Genomic DNA, 23,891 nt, shown 5'->3' with positions numbered 1-23,891 from the left:
TATCTGACTGCCTAGCTGCTTTAGATTCCATTACAATGTAATTAAAAACACTAAAATTAGTTCTTTCCACATTCTTTTGCCCTACTCCTCATGCATGGGTTGGGTGTATGGTGCTGTGTATACATGAACATGCACTTGTGCGTCTCCCCACGTCTGAACTGGAGGCTTTGGTGATTCCTGGAGCTCTGACAATCACCTGATACAAAACTTTTCATTTAAAGATGAAATTACTCCTTGGAGAATTTTCACCAAAGGCAAAAAAGCACAAAAATTCTTCTCCTCCTCTCTACACGCCTCATTACACAGAGATAGAGGATTCAATGTTTGAAAAATTATCATTTTTGTAGGTTTTATTTGTGGGACGTGAGAACTGGAAACTATGGAACTCAATTTAACAGATGCTGTCTCTGCCTCCACAAACTCCCCACTCTTGCCATCGATGACACAATCATATGTGTGTGTGTGTACATGTATGTACATATATATGTATACATATTTAAAGCAATACATCAGAGTTGCTAAGTTGTTAAGGTTTTAGAACTCTACCTTATTTGATGCTGAGTTAGACACACTTAGGCTGTTCATCGAGATACTGCCTGGCAACAATGTCATGAGCATCATAACTAAGGGATAATTGAATAGTCCTTGAGATGCATTTCTAGATGAATAGTCCACAATGGCAAATATTGTGGGGCTGGGCCTGTGGGAAGAGGAGATGTGGTGTCTTGGGAGAGCTGCAGATCCCGAGAGGGGGTGCTGGATTCCCATTGTCTCACCACTCATTTACCATCTGCCCTGAGTCACCAGAATTATCCTCAGGCCTCTATTAAGTGAGGGTAATAAGCACATTTTATCAGAGCACTGAGAGGGGGTCCAACAAGCACCCTGGCGGGCCTGCAGACTTGGCCAGGGCAGGTTGTGGGGGAGGGGACAGGGAAGGAAATGAGAAAAAGGAGGAGAAGTGTGTGAGGGAGATAACCTTTAAAAAAGTCTGCCTCCCCGGGGAGGCGCGTAGAGGCCACCACCAGGGACCGCCCCAGACCCCAACAATCACCTCCTGAACGTTATCATCTTTCAGCAGAACCAAGGCTGGACTTAGAAAAGGTTTCGCCTCCAGACCATTCCCAAGCTCATTCCATTGTGGCCCTGATCTGCAGCATGTGCGCATGCTGTGGTATTAATCTGTGAGCTTCCGGCGTTTCAAAATATCTAAAAGCTTAAAAGGGAAGGGGGCAGTTTTGCTGTGTTAAAACAAAACGTGCTGCTCAAACTTGTCATGGTTCACTGAATTTGGCTTCATGATTTCTAGGGATGTTTTTGGAAATCCGTATAAAGAGTTGTACGTTTTCTTGGAATTATCTGACTTTGCAGCTGGATAGTAGGTTTTGAGAGGAGCAGGCTTTACCTGGCTCTAGCAAATTGAAGGTGCGATTTGGTGGCCTAGTGTGTAGAGAGCTCATCTGGCATGTTTTGGTTATCAAGCAGTTGCCAATGGGAGCCACCAAGATCTTCAAATAGAAGTTTCAGCACAGCAGACTTTAGATGCTCATAAATAAAAAATTCTCAGAATCCCCAGTTTGTCAACTTCACGTCCACACAGGTAACATGTACCCCTTTACACAGGAGTACCTGGACCCCGTATGTCCTTATCGCTCTGTGTATGGGTCTCTCTGGTGCCTTTTCTTCAGATGACACCATTGGTTGAGAGATGCATTGAAGAATCATGTCTACTGAAGTTATGTGCCTTTAAGAATCCTGAGAGACACTGTTTAGACAGAGGTGAAAAGTCTAGGGAGAGGGACTAATTAGATGTGCTACACTGGCCATGTGGCATGGTGGCATGCAGTGAGCCCGTGGGCTCTGCTTGGTGGACCCCTGCAGGTATGCACATGTGTGTGTGGATGTGTGCAGATGTGGGAGTGTGAGCATGTGTACACGCACATTGGCGCGTTCTCCATGTGGACTGGGACTCTTCTGGTCTGCAGGGACTGAATCGTTCACTTTTGGAAGCGAGCCAGCTCTTTCAGGCCACTAGAGATCATTTACTAAAGAGACCCTGGTGGTTTGAAAAAGTAAATGTAATTCCCCAAAAAGAAAGCAGCCTATTGATGGGTGCAGACTGAACTTCAGATTTTGAACACTGTGATCATTTCATCAATTTCTGCATAGGGGCTAGCTGACCCCTTTGGAGTCAAGCTCACGAGACTCTCATTTATCCACCTTTTTAAAGTGGGACTGGTAAGGTAGAAATTTTGAAGGAAAAGAACTTCACTATTTTGGGCTGAAAAAAAATGATTCTGGCATCATACTGATGTGATGAAAACCCAAGTGCAAAAAAACGTCAAAGTGCTTTGTAGACTGTAAAGTGATTTATAAATATTAGGTATCAAATGAAACTCGATGGGGTGGGGAGGAGCAAACCACCTGTAAAATCATGTTATTTGAAGGTGAAAATAAGATCAGTTTGCATTCCCTGAGCTCACAGCAGCTGGGAGATAGCCCAAGGCATACTGAGTTGTACATGAAGCCAGCTCAGGTTAACTGTTCTTTCCAGAAGGTCCATAAACTGAATACACCTGTATGTAGATATTTCAGGGTTGACTAGGTCAACCTATGTTGTTCTGTTAGTGTTGTTACTTTATTATTGTCACATTAAAAACTATAGTAGGTGCCACTTACTGAGTGCTTGCTGCATGCCTGGAAATTGATATATGCTATGTCTACAGGTGAGTATTTTTTTAATCCTCATTTACGGATTAGGACGTTAAGAGTTAGAGAGGTTGTGACTTGTCTTCAGACCATGTAAGTGGTCTAGGATATGTCTGGCTTCAAATTTACTTTCTTTTGCCTGTGTTATATTGCAGCTGAGTTTATTTTATGATATTTTTATAGTGGTGTGTATTTGTGTGAATGCAAGTATGGGCGGTGTTTTTAAATTGTGTGAGTCTTTTTTAGATGTTTTATGATATTTAATGTAGGGGGTCACAGAACCAGGTGACATGTTAACAGAGTTGCTCTATAAATTGCTTGCTATCCATTTATTCATTCAAGAACATATTTGTGTCTAATGTGGTACAGACATTTTCTTGGGATGGAAGGCATTAGGATGAAGAAGATATAGTCCAGGACTTCAGAACATTTACAGTGTAGAATTATAGACAGGCTCAACAGGTCATCACAATACAATATGAGAATGAAATCTAAGAGGTGTGCACGAGGTACTCTAAGTGCTCGGGGAGGGGAGCCTCACTCATCCTAGGGCACGGGTGTGCATGTACCAGGGAAGGCTTTCTGGGGCGGTGATATCTGAACTGGGATTTCATTAGCAAGTAGGAGGTAACCAGGGGCCAGGTACAGCAGAGCAGGGCATTCCAGGCAGGGGAGAGGGATGAGAGTGGGCACAGAGGGAAGAGCTGAACGCAGCTGCCAGAAATCACATGCGGAGCCCAAGGAGCAAGGAGAGGAATGGTCTGCAGAGGGTAGACTATGAAGGGCTTTGTGTACCAGGCTAAGGACCCCAACATATAATCTGTAGGCAGTAGGGAGCTGTTCATTTATTCGACAAACATTTCCTGAGTGCCAGCCAAGCATGGGGCACTGTGCGTGATATGTAGGATGCAATGGTGAGCAAAACGGACACCAGTTCCTGTCCTCATGGAGCTTATATCCTAGTGAAATTGAACTCTTTTAAAGCTGGGGAGTGATTTGACTTGAACTCTTTAATGCTGGGAGGGCCTTAACAAGAACAATAATCACTAAGATGAAAGATGAGAGAAATAGCTAAGACTTGATGACTGATTGCATGGAAAGTTGTTGAGAGAGAGTGGGAGAGGAAGGTGTCATGCATGGTTCTCATGGCTGGTGTATACCATGGGTGGATGGGGTTGTACCCACTATGCTCAAGGACAAAAAAGAATGAGTCAGAGGGTGGGAGGGAGATGAGGAGTTAACTTTGGCCTTGTCGAGTCCTTCCAATGGAGATGGCTTCACAGGGAGCTGGGCATACAAATCTAAAGCCCAAAGAAGAGATCCAGGGATACAAATTCTGTAGCATATGGGTGACACCTCAAATCACAGTGGTTAAAGGAATTGTCCAAGGAAAGTGTGGAAAGTGATACGAGGACCTGAAGGCCGTCCAAAATGAAGGCATAAATGGAAGAAGGATTCATGAAAGGAGAAGGAAAAAAGCCACCAGTGGATGGCTTTATTGAGGAGGAAGGATAGGTTGGAACGTTGCAGTTTGTCTGTTCTCTTGGTGGAATAGTCACTAATGAACCACTCAGCTTAGCTCACAAAGTGTTGATTGAGTCCTGAGCATGCGCTATATGATGTGCTGCTCCAGGAAAGAACAAGATGGGGAAGATTCTGACACCAACCTTGCCCTGGAGGAGCCTGTAGTCAAGGAGGTCACTGCTTCTATTTCACTACCAGATATCAGTACGATGGCCTTTTCAATAAAAAATGCCACTTGATGAATTTTAGCTTATCATTACTTAAAAAAAAAACAAAACCCTTATTTTCAAACATTCTTGAGAAATGGTAGAAGGAATGTGAGTGTTCAAGCTGTTGAAGAGAGAAAAAATGGGGGAATCACAGACTCACTTCAAATATTTAAAATGGCTGCCTTAAGGGGCCCCAGAAAAAACTATGAGTGGAAATTAAAGAGAAATTAAATGTTTCCATATTATGTGATACATTATCCATTGACCAAGAACTTTCTGATGGAGCAAAGCCCCCAGCTGGCTGCCTCCATTTATGACATATGAAATGATGTCGGGAGGATGTTTGCCTCTCAATGTCAAGTTAGAATGCAGACTCCATCATCTTTAAAGTCTTTCCAGCCCTGGCTTTTCCATCTAGGCCTGTGAACATCTCCTAGACAAATGGTTCTCAAACTTTTGAAGAATCACATATTCCTTTGAGAATCTGGTGAAAAGTTATGGATGCTATCCCAAGGAGGCAAAAATGCCAGTATGTACATAACACAATTATTGTTAATGCAAGACACCAGCTGAAGTCTTCTCTAGGAGGTCCATGGACTTCAGATTAGGACTTCTTGTCTTAATGGATTTCTAATAGATGAGAGCATAGACATTGCTTACTCTGAAATTATGTATGTTGAAGAAAAAGGCTCTTTGAAACTTAATTTAGAACCATGACTAAGGTTTGCTATACATCTAATGCAATGCATCGTTGATTTTATTCTGTCAGCCTTACTTTACAAGTGGCCTCAAGCAACTCACAACTTCACAGATATATGTACATAATCAAATGCACATATTTTATTTTAAAAATAATAACGGTGTTGTTTGGTGTAACTGCATATAGTCACAGATATGTTATTGTAACTGAGAGTCTCTGGTCGGAGGATTTGGGGGGAGTTCTTTCTGATTAGAGCTGTCTTACATATCTGTACTAGAAGAGTTCATGAGCTATTTCTGATACTTAGACTTTAATCACGCTTAATGAACTGAACTAAGCATAATTCTAGTTCTGTTTTGGTAACCTTGTGGAGTTCTCCTAATGCTCAGTTTTGTATGCCTACACCATTCTTGAAATGCTAATACCCCAAATGCTAATTCAAAGGAGGGCCACAAAAAGTTAGATTTCATTTCAGAGAAGTGCATTCAGTTTCACAGGCCTTTCCAGAAGAGCAAGGCTGTGAGAAGAATGATATTAGGTGGAAAAGATTGGCTCCTACCTTGGCGAGCACACAAATTTAAACATATAGGTTGCACAAAATTTGGATAAACTGAGGTGGAATCCAACATTTCTTGCATGAATGCCTGTATAATGTGGCAATAGCTGTGAGAAAAGAGGAGGCCGGCATCTAAGACCCAACACAATGAAAAGGCAATGAATCGGAATGCCTCACAGATCATAGCGGAATCAGAATTTCCAGCAAGGAAAATCTTTTCATGGTGAATTAAGTGGTGGATGAAGAAAAATGGTGATGAAAAAAGGTAGGCACAGATCACAAACACTGGGCTCAGGGCTCACTGCTGAAGATTTAAGAACCTTAGCTAAAGCTATGCAGAATAGAATGTGGAAAATTGAATTTACTAAACAATTAAGCATTGAATTAATCTACATCCTGCACAGTAGAAAAGTGGGGGAGGGAGCAGAGCAGAGCTGAATAAATCAGTGGAGCTCATTAAAAGATAGTGAATATATCAGGTCTGTTGTAGCATAAAGGAGGACAGTTTCCTGTGTAACATGGAATCATTCTTTGGTTCGAAGTCACCTTTCTGGAGTCCCAGTCTTAATCAGATTAACAAACGTGCTTCTGATGAGGTTAGTCTGTTGCTCTGTATTTCAGCTTGTTATCGCTAGCTTTTCTATTAATTACAAGTCAGATCACCAGTCCACAATAGTAGTGAGGGACAACATAAATAAAATGAGAGTGCCCAGGAGATGTCACTCGCAGGATCTCATGCATCCTGAAACTCCCACGGGTTCCTGCAGCCTCCCACATGCCTTGCCGGTCTTTTGTTCAATTACAGTTAATGCAATAGTTTGCCATTTTCTCCTTCTAATTATATTTTCAAGTGGGATTTGTAGCACATAGAAAAACATCCTTTTACATGTCGAGGCACCGGGGTTTTGTGCCTGGCATTGTCTGTCCCCTGGGTGCTGTACCATTCTTTCTGCAGAGCTCTGAATAAACAAGTCCCCCTTTTAGAGCTGCAGTTGTACAAACTGAAAATTTATGCATTAACTGTTTGCATTCTGAGCATGTGTTCCAGATTACGTCTGCAGCATTCTTCTGGCACGCTGCAGAATGCGTGTTTGTCAGAAGCACTTCTTTCACAGTTCACATATCTTTCGATCACAGAATCAGCAGATCAATTAGCACTGTTTTTGAGGATATGCATAACTGGCTGCATCAAACATACAAGTATCTTTCTGGGACTTTATTTCATTTTTCGGGCTGCGGTAATCTTCCGGCCAAGATTATAGAGTAGGTGGCAGGCGAGCATCCTTTTCAGGAACAGTGAGCCTCTTCCTTTGATTCTTATATACACGCCTCTCAGATGGGATCTTTACTTTTCTCTCCCTGGGTATCTGAAACATTTTGATCTGCTTAGTTCTTCTTATCTTCTCTGGGATATGGAAATACTTTTCAAGAAATAAGCAAAGGGCCCTTTGGTTTTGCTAGGCATATTTAAAATGTTGGGAGAGTCAGTAAATTTACTACTACACAGTCATGAACCATGACATTCAATGACCAAAATGATGTAGACATATTTTACATACAAGATCACCCTGCTGTCCCGCTGATAATCTTGAAGACAAATATCCCTTCCCAGCCAAGAATCAGCTTTCTACTTTGCATCATCCCTACCGTGCAGGATGACCAGTGACTCATAAGGCTGCTTTTGAAAGCTAGCACTAGAAGCTAATTAAAATCTTTTCTGGCGATAAAGGGAGATTTGGGAGAAGAGTCGCCATGATTGTTTTCCCCAAGAATTTAATTTACAGCCAGTTTTTTCCTATCTGAATGATACTTTCAAACGCACCCAGTGATAAGAAGCAACATCTGTTTTCCCTTCAATAGTACAAGAAGGCTCGGCATGGGGCTGAGTGTACACAGTCCGTGTGAATCTATTGTTATTCTCATTTCTTTTTGTCCCTGTGCCTGGTCCATTTGCCATGTACCATCCGGCAAACAGCTGACACATACTAGCTATTATGGACCCCGGCCTAATTGTGAGGTCTTCAAAGCACTGCCGTGTTCGTCTTCTAGGCTGAGTCAGAAGCCTGCACGCACCGCAGTGTTACAGACCACCACGCTCACTTTGCATTTTTAGAGTAGCAGACTGTTGTGCCAGAGGGTTGGTTGATGTTCAAAATACAGTCAGAATGAAATGGCAGCGGTTTCCCCTCCCCCCTTCTTTCCCCGGAATGTTTTTGTTTTCCTTAGTAATAAAGCATGCAGTTACTTACAGAATAACTATGGGTAGATACCATTTGAGCTTCGAAGCAGAAATTGGCAGATTTGAGATGCACCAGCGGAGCTCCGAGCTGGCACCGTTAGTGAAGGGGGACGGGAGAGATGGCGGGGCGGTCCATCCCAGCCCTCCACCACTCGGTCACTGCGCGAGGGGACCCTCCTGGGACCGTCTTAACAGACCACTCCATTCCGATGTCTGCTTTGTGCCCCCACAGCCCTCTTGGAACAGAGATCACGATGACACGGCATCTACCCGCTCAGGAGGAACCCCGGGCCCTTCCAGCGGGGGCCACACGTCACACAGTGGGGATAACAGCAGTGAGCAAGGTAGGAGAGCTGTTCTTGTTCTCTTGCTACTTGTGTCATGTTTCAGGGTTGAATAATTAGACATGTCTAGTGAGTGACTCTTTATACAGTTTCTCCTAGAACATAAACCCCGTATAATATGAGAACTGGCTCATCTTATTTTATTCCCCTCAACCCCCTTCTTCTTTCTTTGCCATTCCAGCTGCCTACCTGCCTGTCACCGGGCCACCTCCATAAAGCAGGGTCAGTGAACTGACTGAGACTAGAGAAGTAGATTAGACATTCGAAAGTGTGGAGATAGAATGCCACTAATACCCTGCTGTACAAATTAGAAAGTGTTATTATTACTTACCCTTGAGGCTTTCCAAGAGATCCAGAAGAAGCAGCCACTAGGATTCCAATTGAAGAATGTCTTAAGATGCTTAGAAGGCAGTGGGCCTTTTAGAAACCCATGTCGGACTTCCCTCTTCACTGGGTCGAAGCCATTTTTCTGGATTTACTTATTCGAACCTCTGAAGTGCTTGACTTCACGGCAAAGTCAGACTAAAGGGAATTAGGATGAAATGGAAAGAAACCAGATCAATTTCATTTGTGTGGTTCTTGGAATGCACATACCTGTATGTGTTTTGGGGTGTCCGCGGATGTGCATGTCTGCCTGTAACTGGTAGGAGATAAAGTTTAAACATAAAGTTAAGCTTCAGCAATAAGGTGAATGAGGATTTAGATGTCTTGTACTGCTTTTGATGAGACCTACTGCAGGGGATTTTGTGTTCAATTCATGCAAGCAAAGAGAGTATTCTCTCTCTGAATATAAAAAGATGGCTTTATTGAAGTTGACTCGGAGCCCACAGTAGGTACATACTTTAAAATCTGGTTTTATGATCATGTTTCACTGGAGTGCTGTTACCCAACAAAAGAATTTTGTTTTCTAACCGAATCGGGCTATACCAATTAGGATTGCAAAGCCTACAATGAATTGAACACGATTAATTTGAAAACAGAAACAGAAAAGTCCTTCTGGTGGGGGTGGGGGCAGAGGCATGCTATGTGTCTTAGGAATAAGTTCCACACATAGAATTTTAAGCATTGGAGATATTTTATTGTTCAGAGGAAAGTTGCTGACTTCATCACAGCTATAAGTCTAGTAAAAATGGAGCCTGGAATAGTAAACTGGTTCAGAGCTGAGGCAGAAACAGGTAACCTCTGACCTCTGTGTTTTACCGGGACACGATACACAGCATAAATCCACAGGGCCTCGTTCCTTTCAAGTGTTCGTGTGTGTGTGTGTTATGGTGTCGCTGTTCACAGCGCTATAGTTGAGGTGGGGTCAGCATTTCCATATAGAGCCCTGCTTTCAGAATTCAGCTTGCACCATGAGTTTTCAGAAAGGTGTAAATGGACACTCCATTCTTTTTCCTGTACTCCAAAGTTGCTACGTGGGGTCAGAGCCTAGTGTCTTGTTTGTTTGTTTCTTTTTCTTTCTCCTATCTTGCTTTTTAAGACTACCACCAGGAGCGTAGTCTAGCTGCTATTTTGAAGGCCTATAAACTGCTGAAATGTATTTGAATTTAAAATGGAAACGTTAAGTTTTCTTAAACATCATCTGATAAAAGGATTTTCAGAGGGCAAGTGCTCCACGCAGATCTTCCCCTTTGACCTGTCAGAACAAGGAATCAGGAATTTCTCAGGTTCCTTTCTCCTTCAACAAGTGTTCTCTGAAGGCCGATTTAATAATGAATGTGATTGTAAGCTGTATATCCTTCACAGTACTAGAGTTTTCCATTTACATCGTTTCTCTTTCTGTTTTTTCATAAAAGACCACCACCTCATTTTTCCTTTCCAAGCATTTTCACATAAATTGTCTCATTTGAATGATCTCAATTGAACCCACCTACAACAATCCTGGGCGGCAGAAAAAACAGGTCTAGCCCCATTTGACAGAGGAGGAACAGAAGACGTGGATGAGCTGAGTGATTTGTTGAAGCCCTGGTGCAGGATCAGACCTAAAATTTCAGTTTCCTGATTATTTATATAAGACTCTTCTCATCATGCCCTCTTTCCATCAAAGAAGGAAAGTCACTTACTTCCATGGCGATCATGGGGAAGCTTTTGGTGTTGACCCCCTCCTCCCCCGACCAGCTGGACCACAGAGGTGGTAGGAGTCACACCTTCTGTCCGCCCTGCCCCTCCCTACTGGCTCTCCTGGGCAGCGCGATTTATTTCCTGCTAAATGCAGAATGATGCCTGGAAGTGTTGCTGCAACAACTTCTGTGCATTTCCATGCCAACCACGACCCTTCTCGACTCTTTTTTTCATCCCTGGGACCTGTGGAGCTGGGTCTTTGTGCGGCCTTCGGATTAGCTGTGCACAGTGGCTTTTCCGTGTTCTCCTGTCTGCCTTTTCTGGCAGGCATGGATGTGTAAGCCGTGCCAGCATTTGGCCCGTAGTGCATGTCCTAAATAGTTATTTACACAGTTTGAGTCCATTTTAGTCAACTGGGTAAATAACAGCCCTCTTCAAAAGATTTATAAATCCATAAATATGTCTTTATACATACCCAATAGACAGAAATAACTCAATCTGTCAAGCACATATCCAGAGAGGTGTTTCCCCCACAGACAGGAGTAATACATATTTTAAAACTTTCTCTACTGTATTATTTGCACTGCATTTCTTTTTCCCTTGTTCCTTCTCAACGTTTGCCGCTTCATTATGGCACCCAGGGTACAAAAAAAAAAGAAAGAAAGAAAGAAAGAAATCCCCTAGGCTTTGGTCCTCTGTTAAAGAACCTTGTCTGCGGTAACCAGGTAGGCACGTAACAGGCTCTGTCCTGTTCTTTTGGACTTTCAAAGGAAAGAAAAGAAAATCGGTCATCCAGGAAATTTGTAATGTTCTCAGAGATTTCAAAATACAGTAACAGTTCGCAGTTAGAGTTCCAGCAATTTGGGGGATTTTGAGCGCCTGCTACTTTGCCAAATGAGTGGCACTTGTGGTTGATAGAGTAGTTTTAGTCCATGTTTTTACCTAAGCATAAAAAAATAAAATACAAAATCCAATCCTGAGCATTCTGAAGAGAATATACGTGAAGTATGTAATCAAGAAAATGCCAAAGATGGTATTATTATGGAGGGATTTAATGTTTATTCATGATTTCCATAATATATCTCACCCCCACCTCAAATTGTTTATCAAGGCAGCTCTTCTTATGGCATCGACATTCATTTCATATTAACACTTGTGGCCCCTTGCAGGAAATTGATTCTTTAATAGCAAAGCGCCTTTGAATGGGCATTTAAAAGGAAGGCCTAACATCTGTATTTGGTTGGGGGTTCTGCTGCTGCGGCTAGGACATTGATCTTGTCTACTCTTTAACTTCCTCAAAGAACTTCCAAAGATATGAGAGTGGGTTCTTATTTTCTCCCTGTCAATGATTTGCTATTTTCCTGTTTCAGAAGAGAGAAAAGTAAAGCTCAGAAATATGGAAGTGTCACTGCCAGAATCACCTCCAGGATCTTGGTCTTTTCTTTTTTTTTAAATTGTATTTATTTATTTATTTACTTACTTACTTACTTATTTACTTATTTTAATTTATTGGCTGCCTGGGGTCTTCGTTGCTGCGCATGGGCTTTCTGTAGTTGCGGAGAGCGGGGGCTGTGCTTCACTGCAGTGCACAGGCTTCTTATTGCGATGGCTTCTCTTGTTGTGGAGCATGGGCTCTAGGCTTGTAGGCTTCAGTAGTTTCAGCATGTGGGTTCAGTAGTTGTGGCACACGGGCTCAGTTGCTCCATGGCATGTGAGATCTTCCTGGACCAGGGCTTGAACCTGTGTCCCCTGCATTGGCAGGCGGATTCTTAACCACTGCACCACCAGGGAAGCCCCAGGATCTTGGTCTCTTGCCTTTGTAACTGCTTTAGGATGGGGAGTTTTCAAGACCCCCAAGCAGGGTCTTGTAAGATGAGGTACATGTTGGCAGATACTGGGCTCTTTCATGTGTCTTTTTTCTCCTACTGTGTGTGACCGCCCTACTGACCATAATCAGGGTCGATTCTAGGAAGCATGTGGTTTGGACAGGGAGAGCAAGCAAGCGAATCTGGTGCGTTTCCCCACTGGGTTTGAATCCCCCAGGAGTGCTGCCGCAGCCACTCCATAACCCATAAGCAGCCTTAGCCGTACTGGACCGCATTTTGAGTTTGGACACGTCTCCATTTTGGGTTGAAAGTCAAGAGAGAGGAATACATGGTAGTAATAAAATGATAAAGTAACACATTACGGGCTGTCAGTCAGTGTAGGTATTTCATCCCTCACTTTGTAGAGGAGGTCACGGAGATTCAGAGAGGCTGAGAGACTTACCCACAGTCACATACTGGTTGGTGGTACAGTAAGGACGTGAACCCGTACGGTCTGGCTCCAGAGCCCAAGCTCCTATGTGATGTGATGCTGGAGTGTGGCCAGGAATGGGAAACAGATCATTCGAGGGCCATTCTTTCTGTTATCAGTTCAAGGACGCTTCCCTCAGTGTCTGCACGGGGCCTGGCGCCCTGCTCTGTGAGGGAGACTGAGCTGTGCATCAAACAGAATCAGCATTGCCCTCCCGGGGCTTCTGCTCTGCCGGCGACTGGGACTCCAGCTGCGTGTGCTCGGTGCAGTGATGACCGAGCGGTTTACCGAGGAGCGGGATGACGGGTATGATTAATTCGTATTATGCATTAAGAGCCTCTACCATTTCCCTCATTCAGAGATTTATTGAATTAAGAGAAGGAGCCTAGAAGATAAGTAAGGACATTTCTCTTGCAGAATGTTTCCTGCTTCAAGTTCATCTCGTTTTCCTCTTTTGTGAGGATAAAGAAAAAGTCTTATTTCTACATTCAAATTTGATGTGAGGCATTTCACCCCTAAAGGACTTCACTGGTCTCTAGAACTTCTAAAGTCCACTTATGAACTTCTTTGGGGGCCAGGACTCAGATCAACAATAGTATCCTTGCTCCCACTAAAAAAAAAAAAAAAGCAAAACCAGGGTATTTCTTTAAAGAGGAAGCATTGAAAAGCACTGCTATTTCTTTATAATAATGTATCAATAGTTACCAATGTCTCCCAGTATCCCCTCCCCATCCATAACAGCTTTTGTAGGAGTTCAGGCAACCTATAGGCAGAAGGCAATTCCATTTAGTATCGAAGGGACTCTCGAGGCAGTCATTTCAGACCTGTGAAGCCAGCAGGCAGAACTGGGGGGCGGGGGGGGGACGGGGAGGGGTAGTATGGGGGAGGGAGGGAAGGGCCACATTTTGTTCCAGATGACTAAGCAACGATTTATATACCCGCTCGCCTTTTTACATGAAGAAGAAAAGTAATAACAGCCCAAACCCGGGCATTTGAAACAGTCAGCTGTCTGATGAATAATGGGATAGGTGGGAAGGAGCTCTCTGATTGGATGTCTTAATGAGCAATTTCGCACGGAGTTTGGACTGCAGTTCCCCTTGACCTTTGCCCTTTATTGACCAAACTGACACTTCATTTTTCACATACTTCCAATTATGGCTCAGCTTAAGTGTTGCCCTCCCTCCTTTATTTCTTTCCTATGGACAACTTGAGAGTAGTTGAGGCCACAGAAGATATTTTTATTTGAAAAACTACCGTAACAACTCAGGTTTAGGATATAATCTGTAATCTGCAGTTTTTCAGATGAAGACACAAAGTGAATACTGCTTGTTTTGAAACAGTTTTCTTTTCTGTCTTTCTTTGCTTTTTTTTAAAATTCCAACTTATTTTAAAAACAAAATATTTGTAATAAGCTAAGAACCCTGAAAAGGAAGCAAAATGTATAAAAAGTAGTTTTTTTTTTTTTTCATTCCATTTGTCTGTTGGTCAAAGTGACTTGAATGATCTTATATTTGTTCACACTTACTTCTTAAGCCTTGTTCTTCTCTGGGAACTTCTTATATTTCAATGGCACTAGAATGCATTTTGAAAAATATGCTTTGGCAAGGAGAAAAATGTGAAATATGATTGTGACCATTGGACCCTGCAGCCCTCGGACCACTGCAGCCCTGTATGGTACTTGACTTACATTTAGTGTTGTATTGCAAATTGAAGCGTGCTCTTTGCTTGCAGTGGCAGGCAGAGTAGGAAAATGATTTCCTGATGGGAAAAGTCAGGTGTAAAAAAGAAAGGGGAAGTTATTACACTCTGCAAATCCATGTTATCAAAAGGTCCATATTATTAACTTATCAAACATGTTGAATTAGATGTATGGACAGAGAACTGTTTTCCCAAGAGCACCCCATACTCTAGTCACCTTACCTTTTATTGACTCATCAAATGTGAGTAACCGTTTTCCCTTCTCCATTTGCTTGACTCCTAGCATCATGAAAGCAGGTCATCTTAAACAAAGAAAAATAACTTCATCATCTAAAAGTCATAACTGTTTATTTAGGGGCATAAACTTGGCCATGAATGTTTTCAAGAAAATGCATCTTCTCACTATTAGGCAACATCACTAGTAAACTTGGTTATTGTTTTTCATCTTAAACAACTGAAAAATTCATTTGAAATTATTTACTCCCAAATAGATTTCCCTTTAACACAGAAGTATTTGTCTCAAGTGCATGAAGTGTTACCTACTTTATTATGTAGCCCTCTGGCATATCCATGGCATATTTTTACTATAATATGGTAATAAAAGAATATGTAAAAGGCAGACAAAGGTTCTGTCTTTTTCTGTAAGGTGACCTCTGTTACCAAGTAACTGCTTTACTTATGAGCTTATTAAAAACTCAAAAAATGAGCTTTTCATACTTCGCAGGCATTGATGTGAAAATGAGCTGTCCTGTGAGTAGTTTTCTTGATCATTTTTAGAACAATTGATTAGCCAAAGAGCTCCTGTCATTAGTTGACATTGACTGATAGCAATTTGTCACAAGCTCTGAAGGTCAGCTAGACAGTCGGAGTTTCAGCCTGCCTTTGATTGACCTTTACAGAGTCCATCCTCATGTGACTGGGTTTGAATGGGTCTGACCCACGATTGGAAAAGACAGGACATTAGTCAGCGGCATCATTTCATGTCTTTTCTGTTGGTTGCTCATTTTTATTTATGTGTGAACTCAGGGTCTGGGTAGCTTGTCAAATTTTGTACTCTAGTTTTTGAAACTTAAAAGGTATGATACTTGTTAAGTATGGCCTTAAAACTACAATTCTGTCTTCCCTCTGGTTTGCAGTGTTACAGTGGACTCTGTACGTGATGTAGACTTTGCTGCTGACATCTACCATTGTCACCTATGCAGATACTGGGGTTTTGTTACCTGTGATGGATTGGAATTTTGTTTTTGTTGTGATTGTTACTTGAGAAATATCAACTCCAGTGTGACTTGTAGGACTTCTGAAATTATATCCCAATCCTATGACTTTCCTAGAATTAATAACATTGGTCTCTCAAGAATCCTGTGATAGTTTAAAATAAAAAAAAAAAGTGGTAAAGAATTCTCTGAATAATGATGTTTTGTCAGTTCATCACGAAGTCCTGCAGCCAGAAGGTATGAAAAGATACCTTTTTAGAAAGGTATCTTCTTTTCCGTTTCACTCAGTCTGCTGTAAATTAAAGAAAGCTTTTCTGGCTAAAACAGCAATGGCCTTTCAGTGAGAGTGGATGTGTTTTTTATTGTAGTGGACCTGGAAGTTAATGGTTCATAATGCTTAGTTCTTTCTTTCCAAAACTTGAAGTAATTTTCAAAAACACATCTCATACAGAAGAAGGTATTCCACACTCGTATTAATAACAAACATTTTATTGCCTTATGAAAATAATAAAAATGGTGACCTGAGCTTTAAAAACCCAGATCTTAATGTGTAATTATTTAATTCAAATTCCAAATAAGGCCTTTCTTTTCTCTTATTCGCTCTCACCTTCCCTTCTTCTCTTGATTCTGCATTGGGTTTTAAACTGTAAGCAATAACTTGTTTTCAGGTCCACCCTCCTAGGCATTCCAGGGCCACCGCACACAGCCTGGCACAGCTGAAACCTGTGTTTCAGTTTCTACCCAAGAAAATAAACCAGGAGAGAATCCATTGTCCTCGGTGGTGGATTCTTCACAAGATGTCATTCTTGGCAAGGCAGAAGCGAGGAAGTTAATTTTAGGGAAGCATCCATTTAATACAGCCCCAGGAGATAAAAAGAGTTTAGAATTGTAATCACTTCTGCAGATGAGCCAAAATATGATGGCAAGTTGTATTTAAGGGAGGAAATGTAAATTTATGCATTCCAGTTGTCATCAAAAAGGGATTAAGCACTTACTGTGTGGAAGGTGTGCTGTGTGAGGCTATAAAAATGAGTCGGCCATAGTGTTTGCCCTCAGGAAGTTCGTGTGTGCTACCAAGAGCATCAACCATATGTAAGTGAAATATTCTCTAACTGCTGTATGCTCTTAGGGAGCTGTGAAGGTATTGATTTCACAATGTACCAATGACCCAGACACAGTGAACTCTATGGGCGAGGCTGTTGACTGAAACACAGAGTGGGTGGGATTTGGCCTAACTTGCAGAGGGACACCTGTACCTTGGTCCTCTGACTGCCACATAGGTTCAGCATCTCTGGGACCCTATGAGGCCAACTTTGATCCACAGCTCCCTCTTAGGAACTTGTGGCCATGTGGCCACTCAGGGCCTCTGCTGTTGAACCAGTGGGGCCCTCATTGCTTTCTCCACCTTTAGTCACGTGGCTGCTGACTCATACTGATCTTCTAATCAGGCGACCTTGACATTTTCAGGGGGGAGGGGACCCCTTTGGCAGTTTGATGAAGTCATTGGATATCTTGTCAGAGTAGTGTTTTTATTAACGCACAAAATAAAGTACATAAGATTATAAGGGAAACTATATTGAAACCCAGTTGTTAAAATATTTGGAAAAACAAATTGTAATATAGTGGTATAAGTGCCTTGTTTTCCTATGCATTAAGTAACAAGATCAAGCCATCATTCTATCGTCTACCATGTTTTTGAAAGAGTGATGAATGTAAAGGGTGTCTTAGGATATTTGTAACAACTGTTTTGTAGTATGTGAATATGATTTCCATGGGTGACAAAGTCATAGGTCCAACTAATAGTTCTGTGGTTTGTTACTTACCTAGATATACACTTGAAATAAATGCTAGTTCCAAGGTCACCAAGAGGTTAGTGAGAATAAAAGGATATATATTTTTTCTCTTCCAAGTACTTGGATCTTCTGAATTCTAACCATGGATCCCCTTGGAGGGGAGGGACTATGTAGTCCAGGTCAGAAACTTCTAAACTAATGTGTGTCATCTGCAGGAAGTATTCTGTGAGCCCCCAAATCGGAGGAAGGGACCCTCTTCTATATTGTCAGGGTATCCTTCGTCTCGTCCTTTCTCATATATTGAAATGAGCCATTCATGCATCAGCCTCCCCAGGACGCCCCCTGGGGAGGGACTGTGTCTTCTGCAGCTTTCACTCTCCTGTGCCCAGCACAGTATGGCACATGGCCATTGATGGATAATTATTTATTGAAGAGGGTTGGGAACCCTCTCATGCTTTCAAACTGTGATTGCACTACACTCCCTCAGGACTGATTTCTTCTGTGTGCCAGATGGCTAATCTCACATGGTAATCCCTGTCAAAATGTAAATAGAACAGGTCTCGCCTGTTCCCAGCCCCAGAGAGGTGTTCTCACTGGGGCACTCAAGGGAAGATTTGACAGGTAGCCTTTCAGAAGTTGGTGGTAGATGGGTTTGGGGATGTACCTTAAATCAGAGCATCCACATAGTTGCTGGTTCTGCCTACACCTACTCTTGGGTTCCATCCTCTAGCCCAGAATGGGCTTCCAGTAGAGGATGGGTGGGGACTGGCTACAACGTTTTAGTATCTTTTGAGGGATCCTAGGGTAGAGGTTAAGGATGAATTACAGGAGTAACTGTGCCACTCTGGGAGGATGCTTTTATGTCCTATGCTGTTCACAGCAGCAGACATGATTCCATCCCCTGAGATGTAATATTTAGCTCTGCTCCTGAATTTATCTCTCTCCCTCATGACTGCTGGCACTAATTACGGATAGTGGTGGAGGTTTTGGCTGTTGGCCTAGCAAAAACTAACCCAAACAGTAAATTTATGCCAAGCATTTTCCTTAAAAAGAGGTAGGCGTTGTCTACCTCTTGCATTGATTGGTCCCAGAAGTGTAGTTGATAAGTCGGGTTTTGCTCAAGTGTCTGGCTTTGTGGATTAGTTCAGTCTTGCAGATAATTTCCCGTAATTACTTAACCTAAAAGCATTCTGTTTGATTAGTACAATTAGCTTTGGCCTTCCCCCATTTACCAAGCCATATGCATTCCCTCCTAGATGAAGCTCATCTTATCTCCTAACAAAGAATGAAAGAGGTAGAACTTCCTTCTACTTATTTCCATATCAGGAGAAAAGGAGAACATGACCTTACTTAGAAAACCTTAAATTTTCTTCAAAATTGTATATTTTTAAGAAAGCAGGAAGTGAAGAGTGAATGCAGAAAACATTGAATTTGCCAGTAGGCTTGTGGCTAGATTATTAACATTTGATCAGTTCTTTAAACATTTCATTTGTTTTAGTTAGGGCTATACAATAGGATCATGTCCAGTTGCTAGAAGTTGGCAGTTAACTTGGCTCTGAGCTTCCTAGCAGCCAAAATGAAGAGTGAAATAAAATTAGTTACAAGATTTAGAGCATCCATGGCAGTTGCTCAGAAGGATCCCTTCAGCAGGCATTAGGACCCACATGTGCTCACCCGGGGCTTCCTGTGAGATGGCATAGGCTGACATCCTAGCAACGCCTGTAGGAGTCCTCTGTGTTCCCCCTCAGCTCCGAGCACAGTGCTGCAAACAGAGTGAGTACCTGATATATATTTGATTGATTTGTCTGGAGGTCTGGATTCATATTCAGCTCATTCACACTTTCACTCCTTGGTAGCTAAGCTAGTCTTGATTTCCGTGGTTGAAACAGACGACAGCCTGTCTTCATATGAGCCACAGTGCTGATCATTTTGCGATGCCATGAGGCCTTTTCCCACTTTTCCATCTCTTTCCTCTGACCATTTTATGGTGAGCCAGCTCCACTCTCCAGTCTTTTATCCCTGTATCTGGGGCCCAGGATGCAGGTGAGAATGCTTTTGTCCTTCTGGTTATTATCCTCTGAAATGGGGTTAATGGAGCCAGAGAGATTCAGATAAGTGATGGTTAAAGTGGAGATGTTGAGGGACTGAGCTGGGATACCGGGATGGTAAGATTCAGGGGCTACAGCCTTTAACAATGGAAGTTCTGGCACAGTATGATTTCAGCCTATAAAATAGAAGCAGACTGCATGTTGTGAATAGTTGGTTTACCAAGCACTCAGAACATCTCCTTGTGTGAAAGGAATTCTTTTAGTGCCAATTAAAGGTATTGTTTGATATTGTGAATTTTAAGCTGTTGAGAGGAATACTCCCAAAGGTAGAAAAGGTGAAGACAGAGATAGCCCTATTCACTAACTTACTGAGTACTAATTGAATGTCCACTATGTACCAGCCCATTGCTAGATGTGAGAATTGAGAGTGAAAGAGGCTATTCCTGGAATCAAGAAGCTGACAGTCCTGTGGCGGAGCAGACAGTTCACACATGGTAGGTTAAGTCTCATGATTCAGTGGGCTTAGTGTAATTTGGAAGCAGAGGAATGGCACCTAACAAACTGGCAAAGATGCAGCGACTGCCTCTACCCATCCTTCCACAGCAGGCATCCGTAATCAATCACAGAGCCCTTTCTCATTGAGCCTGGATGGGACTTGGACGTGGGTCCTTCTCCCCGCAGCACCACAGGCAACCACTACTGCATCCCCCAGAGTTAGCCCTGGGAGCAATCTGCTTTCCTTCCCAATATCCTTCCCAGCTTCCCCAAGGGGGCGAGTCTTTGGTAGAAACTTGGGGTGGATGGAGAAGTAGAAGAGCATGTGAGGCACAGAAATTAGTTTGTGTAAAGGCATGAAGGAAAGAGAACGTGTGACACTGCAGAGGCTTCCTGTGTGCCTCAGCGTGAGCAGAGAATGTGAGAAAGGAAGACTCTGAGGTGAGGCCAAGAGGTAGCGGGGCCAGACCACGAAGGACACAGACATCATCTTAAGGAGCTGGCCGTCTGTGGGGAGTTGGGGAGCCACTGAACATGTGCGCGTTGTGCCCTGGTCAGATCCGGGTGAAGGAAGGATGGGTGGGGAGGAAGGCTGGGGCCAGTACTGCTGATCTTCAGAAAGGCTGAGGACACGGACTGAGGCAGAGGGAGGAGGCCGCACAGAAGAGCTTTTGAGGAGGAGACTGGACCAGACTGAGTGGTGTGGGGGTGGTAGGGTTCAGAAGGGCCTGGGAACAGGCCAAGTCGCAGAACACTGCTTTCTAGACCACAGGTCCCTTCCAGCATGCTGTCTCTTCAGGGCAACCTCCCAAAGGTGGGCCAGTCATTGCTGGCTGTGCCTCCTGCCCCACACCCTGGCTGGACACTCTTCCCACCCTCTCTGAGGGTGGCTCCCGGAAGCCCGGTCGCCACCCTCTGGCGCTCTGCTTTCCCGTAGAAGAGGCTCTGGCTCCGTGGTGACCAGGGATTGCATGGAAAGGAAGAGGCCGGCCAAGCTGTCATGGGAATTTGGTGACTCATTTCATCAGTTTACTGTTCTCAACATAAGGTGACTTCCCCCTTTGCTTGACAACTGATTGATGAGCGTTTCCTGAGTATCTGCAGAGTCGATGCTTTGTTTCACGGGCCTTCATGTTCATGGACTCCCAGTGGGTCCTAATCCTGCCTTTCCACTTCCCAGGCTGCTAATTTCTCTTTTCATGTAGAATCTTCAAATTACCTGCCCAAGACTGAATTGACTCCAAGATGGAAATAGTATACTCTTGCACCTGCTGATACAACTCTGGTTCCATCCACTTTTTGCCAGAACGTTAAAGAATGAAGGATACATTTTTATACCAAAACAGTATTTTCTTGACTCACAACACTTTCACCTGGTGCTTAGTATGTCTACATTGAAAGTTGTCTTTTAAAACCGTGTACTTCATTTTGTGTGTCTTAGAATTTTGTTTCATTTTTAGTTTTCACTTTCTTTCCCGGGATGTGGGTTTGTGTATTTTTAGGATTGTCCTTTTCTTCGTTTCCAGATGTCCTGATGCTCTTGATAGGAAAGGACTCAGATTTGAAAAACATTAATTGCTCCACTAAATGAAGGAATGTTAATAAAAGCTACACAGCAAGAAGTGGAAGCATTCCTTTAAGGCTCCAAGAATATTCCTTAGCCTTATTTTTCATAGCTGAAGTGGAGGCAGTAGGCTTGTGTTATGTGGGTCAGAGTCGCCACCCTAGGTCGTGGCCATGGTCCTTAGATTTAGTTTTCGTATTTCAAATGGAGGCAGTAGGTTTAATGTGTCTTACTTTGCAGCTGGAACACATTCTATTTTTAATCTGTAAGTTGAATGTGGCGAGGAGCCATGTGCTGCCCAGGTCCAAATGCATAGCTCCTGTTGCTATCAGTGAGTTTCTTGATGGATTGGAAAGAAGTATTTATTCCAAGTCTCTCTCTTACTCTGTAGAATTAAACATGCTGAACAAATCCTATCACTTTTCAAGTTAAAACGAAGTGTTTTCTGAGGTAGCAACCATGCTGGCTTAAAGGAATCATGCAACAATTCCAAATAGACACACGCATAACCGTAGAATTGGTTTTCAGGCAGAGGGAGGCAACTGGGCTCAGGAACCTGGGTGGCAGACAGAGCAAAGGACGTGGCTGTACTGAGCTACAGAAAATTGCCTTTAAACAAAAGTGATAAGGGGAGAAAACCTGTCCTTTGGATGGTTCTCTGTGCATGGGAATGCACACGTTGTTGTTGGTGAGCAATTCTAGCAAAAGTGCTCCTGTGCTTCCTCACTCGTATTACCCAGTGGTGGGAACGGGATGGCAGTGTTCGCTCCGAATTGACTGATGTTTGCATCTATAAATAAATGTACTCAAATCATAATTGTTATAACAGGATTGCTTGATTACCTGGCAATGGCCTTGTTCTGAGATAGCTTTTGGATCACCTGTTCGTTGGGAACATTTGACAGACCTATGTTTATTACCCAATTGAATGTCAGTAGCAATTGCAGCTAAAGATAAACAAAAATGCAAGTCCTTGTTGACCTTGACTTTTTTCCACAAGAGATTGGACTTGATGGCTCTATTGCTGTTGAGCTGATAAGGGTTATAAACAGTAGTTTAAGGAAAATGTTTTATTCCCAGAGGAAAATACCCTATTTGCTGTGGGAAATGGCAACAGCCATGTATACCCTTTGCCAGATTTCCTTAATTCACCTTTATTTGGCCTGTGGGAAAAGGATATGGGTGGGGGGGGGGAAATTTTTATGGCTTTAATATACATTTGCATGGATTACTATAACTTGTGAATGGGGTAGTTAGCAGATTACATACAATTTTAAAAGAAGCCAATGATGTTTCTGTGATTTATGACATGGTAATATGATTTCTTTGGAAACTATCATGTTAATATAGTATTTTGTTTCAGAGATGCAGAGCTTGTAAAAATGCAATGTGGTGCCCCAATGCTCTTTCAGATTCTAATTAAAAACATAAAAATATTGTTGGTTAGTAATCTCACCAAGGGCAAAGAGAGAGAAAATGGACCTGGTGAATATATTGACATGGGACGCTATGAAAGGACACTAGGGGATGTGGCAATCAGCCCTTTTCTTTGGGCACAAGTCTTATTAAGTTCCAGATTTGAATCAAGACACTTCGGGCTATTAAGGATTCCCTATTTCTTGGTGAGGCATAAAGCCTCGGTGACTTGTCCTATTTGCTCTTTAAAATCCCACTGCATTTTCCTTTTGAGAAGAGGTGCTTTGGCTCAATGCCACCAGCTTCAACTTTTGCTCTTAAATTGTTGTTTTGATGCATAGTGTAGTGATGGCTGAATTGATTTCTGTGCATAAAGGGTGGCCTAGATTCTTGCCCTGTGGAAATCCATGGAATTAAGAACTGTAGGTTTCCGGAGTGATAAGAGGTAAGCGAATGATTAGATATGCATGCAGGGAAAAAAATGGAGATGCTTGTAGAATGGAAATAAGGGTCTATATAATTTGCAAGTTTAATGTAAATGTAAGCCACTAATACAACTAATAATTTAATGCTAATATGTGAGAGTAAGTAAATGTAATTCTAATCATTTCTTATTTGGTGTGTTCTCAAAGAATCCTGAGCAAAAATATACTGCATTGAAATTTTTTCCTGGCTACCCAGGATGCAAGTCTGGCCTGCCGACGACAGTGGCCTCTATGAGACCTCTGGGATACTAGTGACTCAAATTTCTTTCTAGATAGAAGTGTGGGACAGTTTGAGATTGCAGAATCTAAGCCAGAATTTCTTGCAGAGACGTTTAGAACACTGGGCTAGGGAATTGATCCAGTAGACATACCAGGGTAAGTTTTGGATACACTTTTGTGAGAAGAGATCCTTTGAATGAAATTTTAAAATAGAAGGAAAGAAGGCCATGCTATAGATAACCAGCAGGGAATTTCGTGCTGTCTTTAGAAAACAACAACAGCAGAGCAGAAGAGTTCCCTTCTTCCGCTGGTCCTCTTTGCT

General features: G+C 42.6%; 1 protein-coding gene across 5 annotated transcripts in view; it reads left to right on the top strand.

Annotated features, from left to right (window-relative positions):
- Nucleotides 1-23,891, top strand: part of MEIS1 (Meis homeobox 1) — a 131,714-nt gene that overhangs the window by 20,281 nt on the left and 87,542 nt on the right. For all 5 annotated transcript variants that reach the window (XR_009054757.1, XM_057742322.1, XM_057742323.1 and 2 more), the window contains exon 7: nt 8,170-8,281. Coding sequence is in view for 4 of the 5 variants with exons in the window: in XM_057742322.1 (XP_057598305.1) it covers nt 8,170-8,281 (112 nt within the window). In the remaining variant the exon portion in view is untranslated. The remainder of the gene's footprint in view (nt 1-8,169; nt 8,282-23,891) is intronic.

This window comes from Hippopotamus amphibius, chromosome 7 (assembly GCF_030028045.1).
Source record: "Hippopotamus amphibius kiboko isolate mHipAmp2 chromosome 7, mHipAmp2.hap2, whole genome shotgun sequence".
Taxonomy (NCBI): domain Eukaryota; kingdom Metazoa; phylum Chordata; class Mammalia; order Artiodactyla; family Hippopotamidae; genus Hippopotamus; species Hippopotamus amphibius.
Note: the sequence above shows the minus strand (reverse complement) of the source record. Positions and strands in the feature narration are given on the sequence as shown.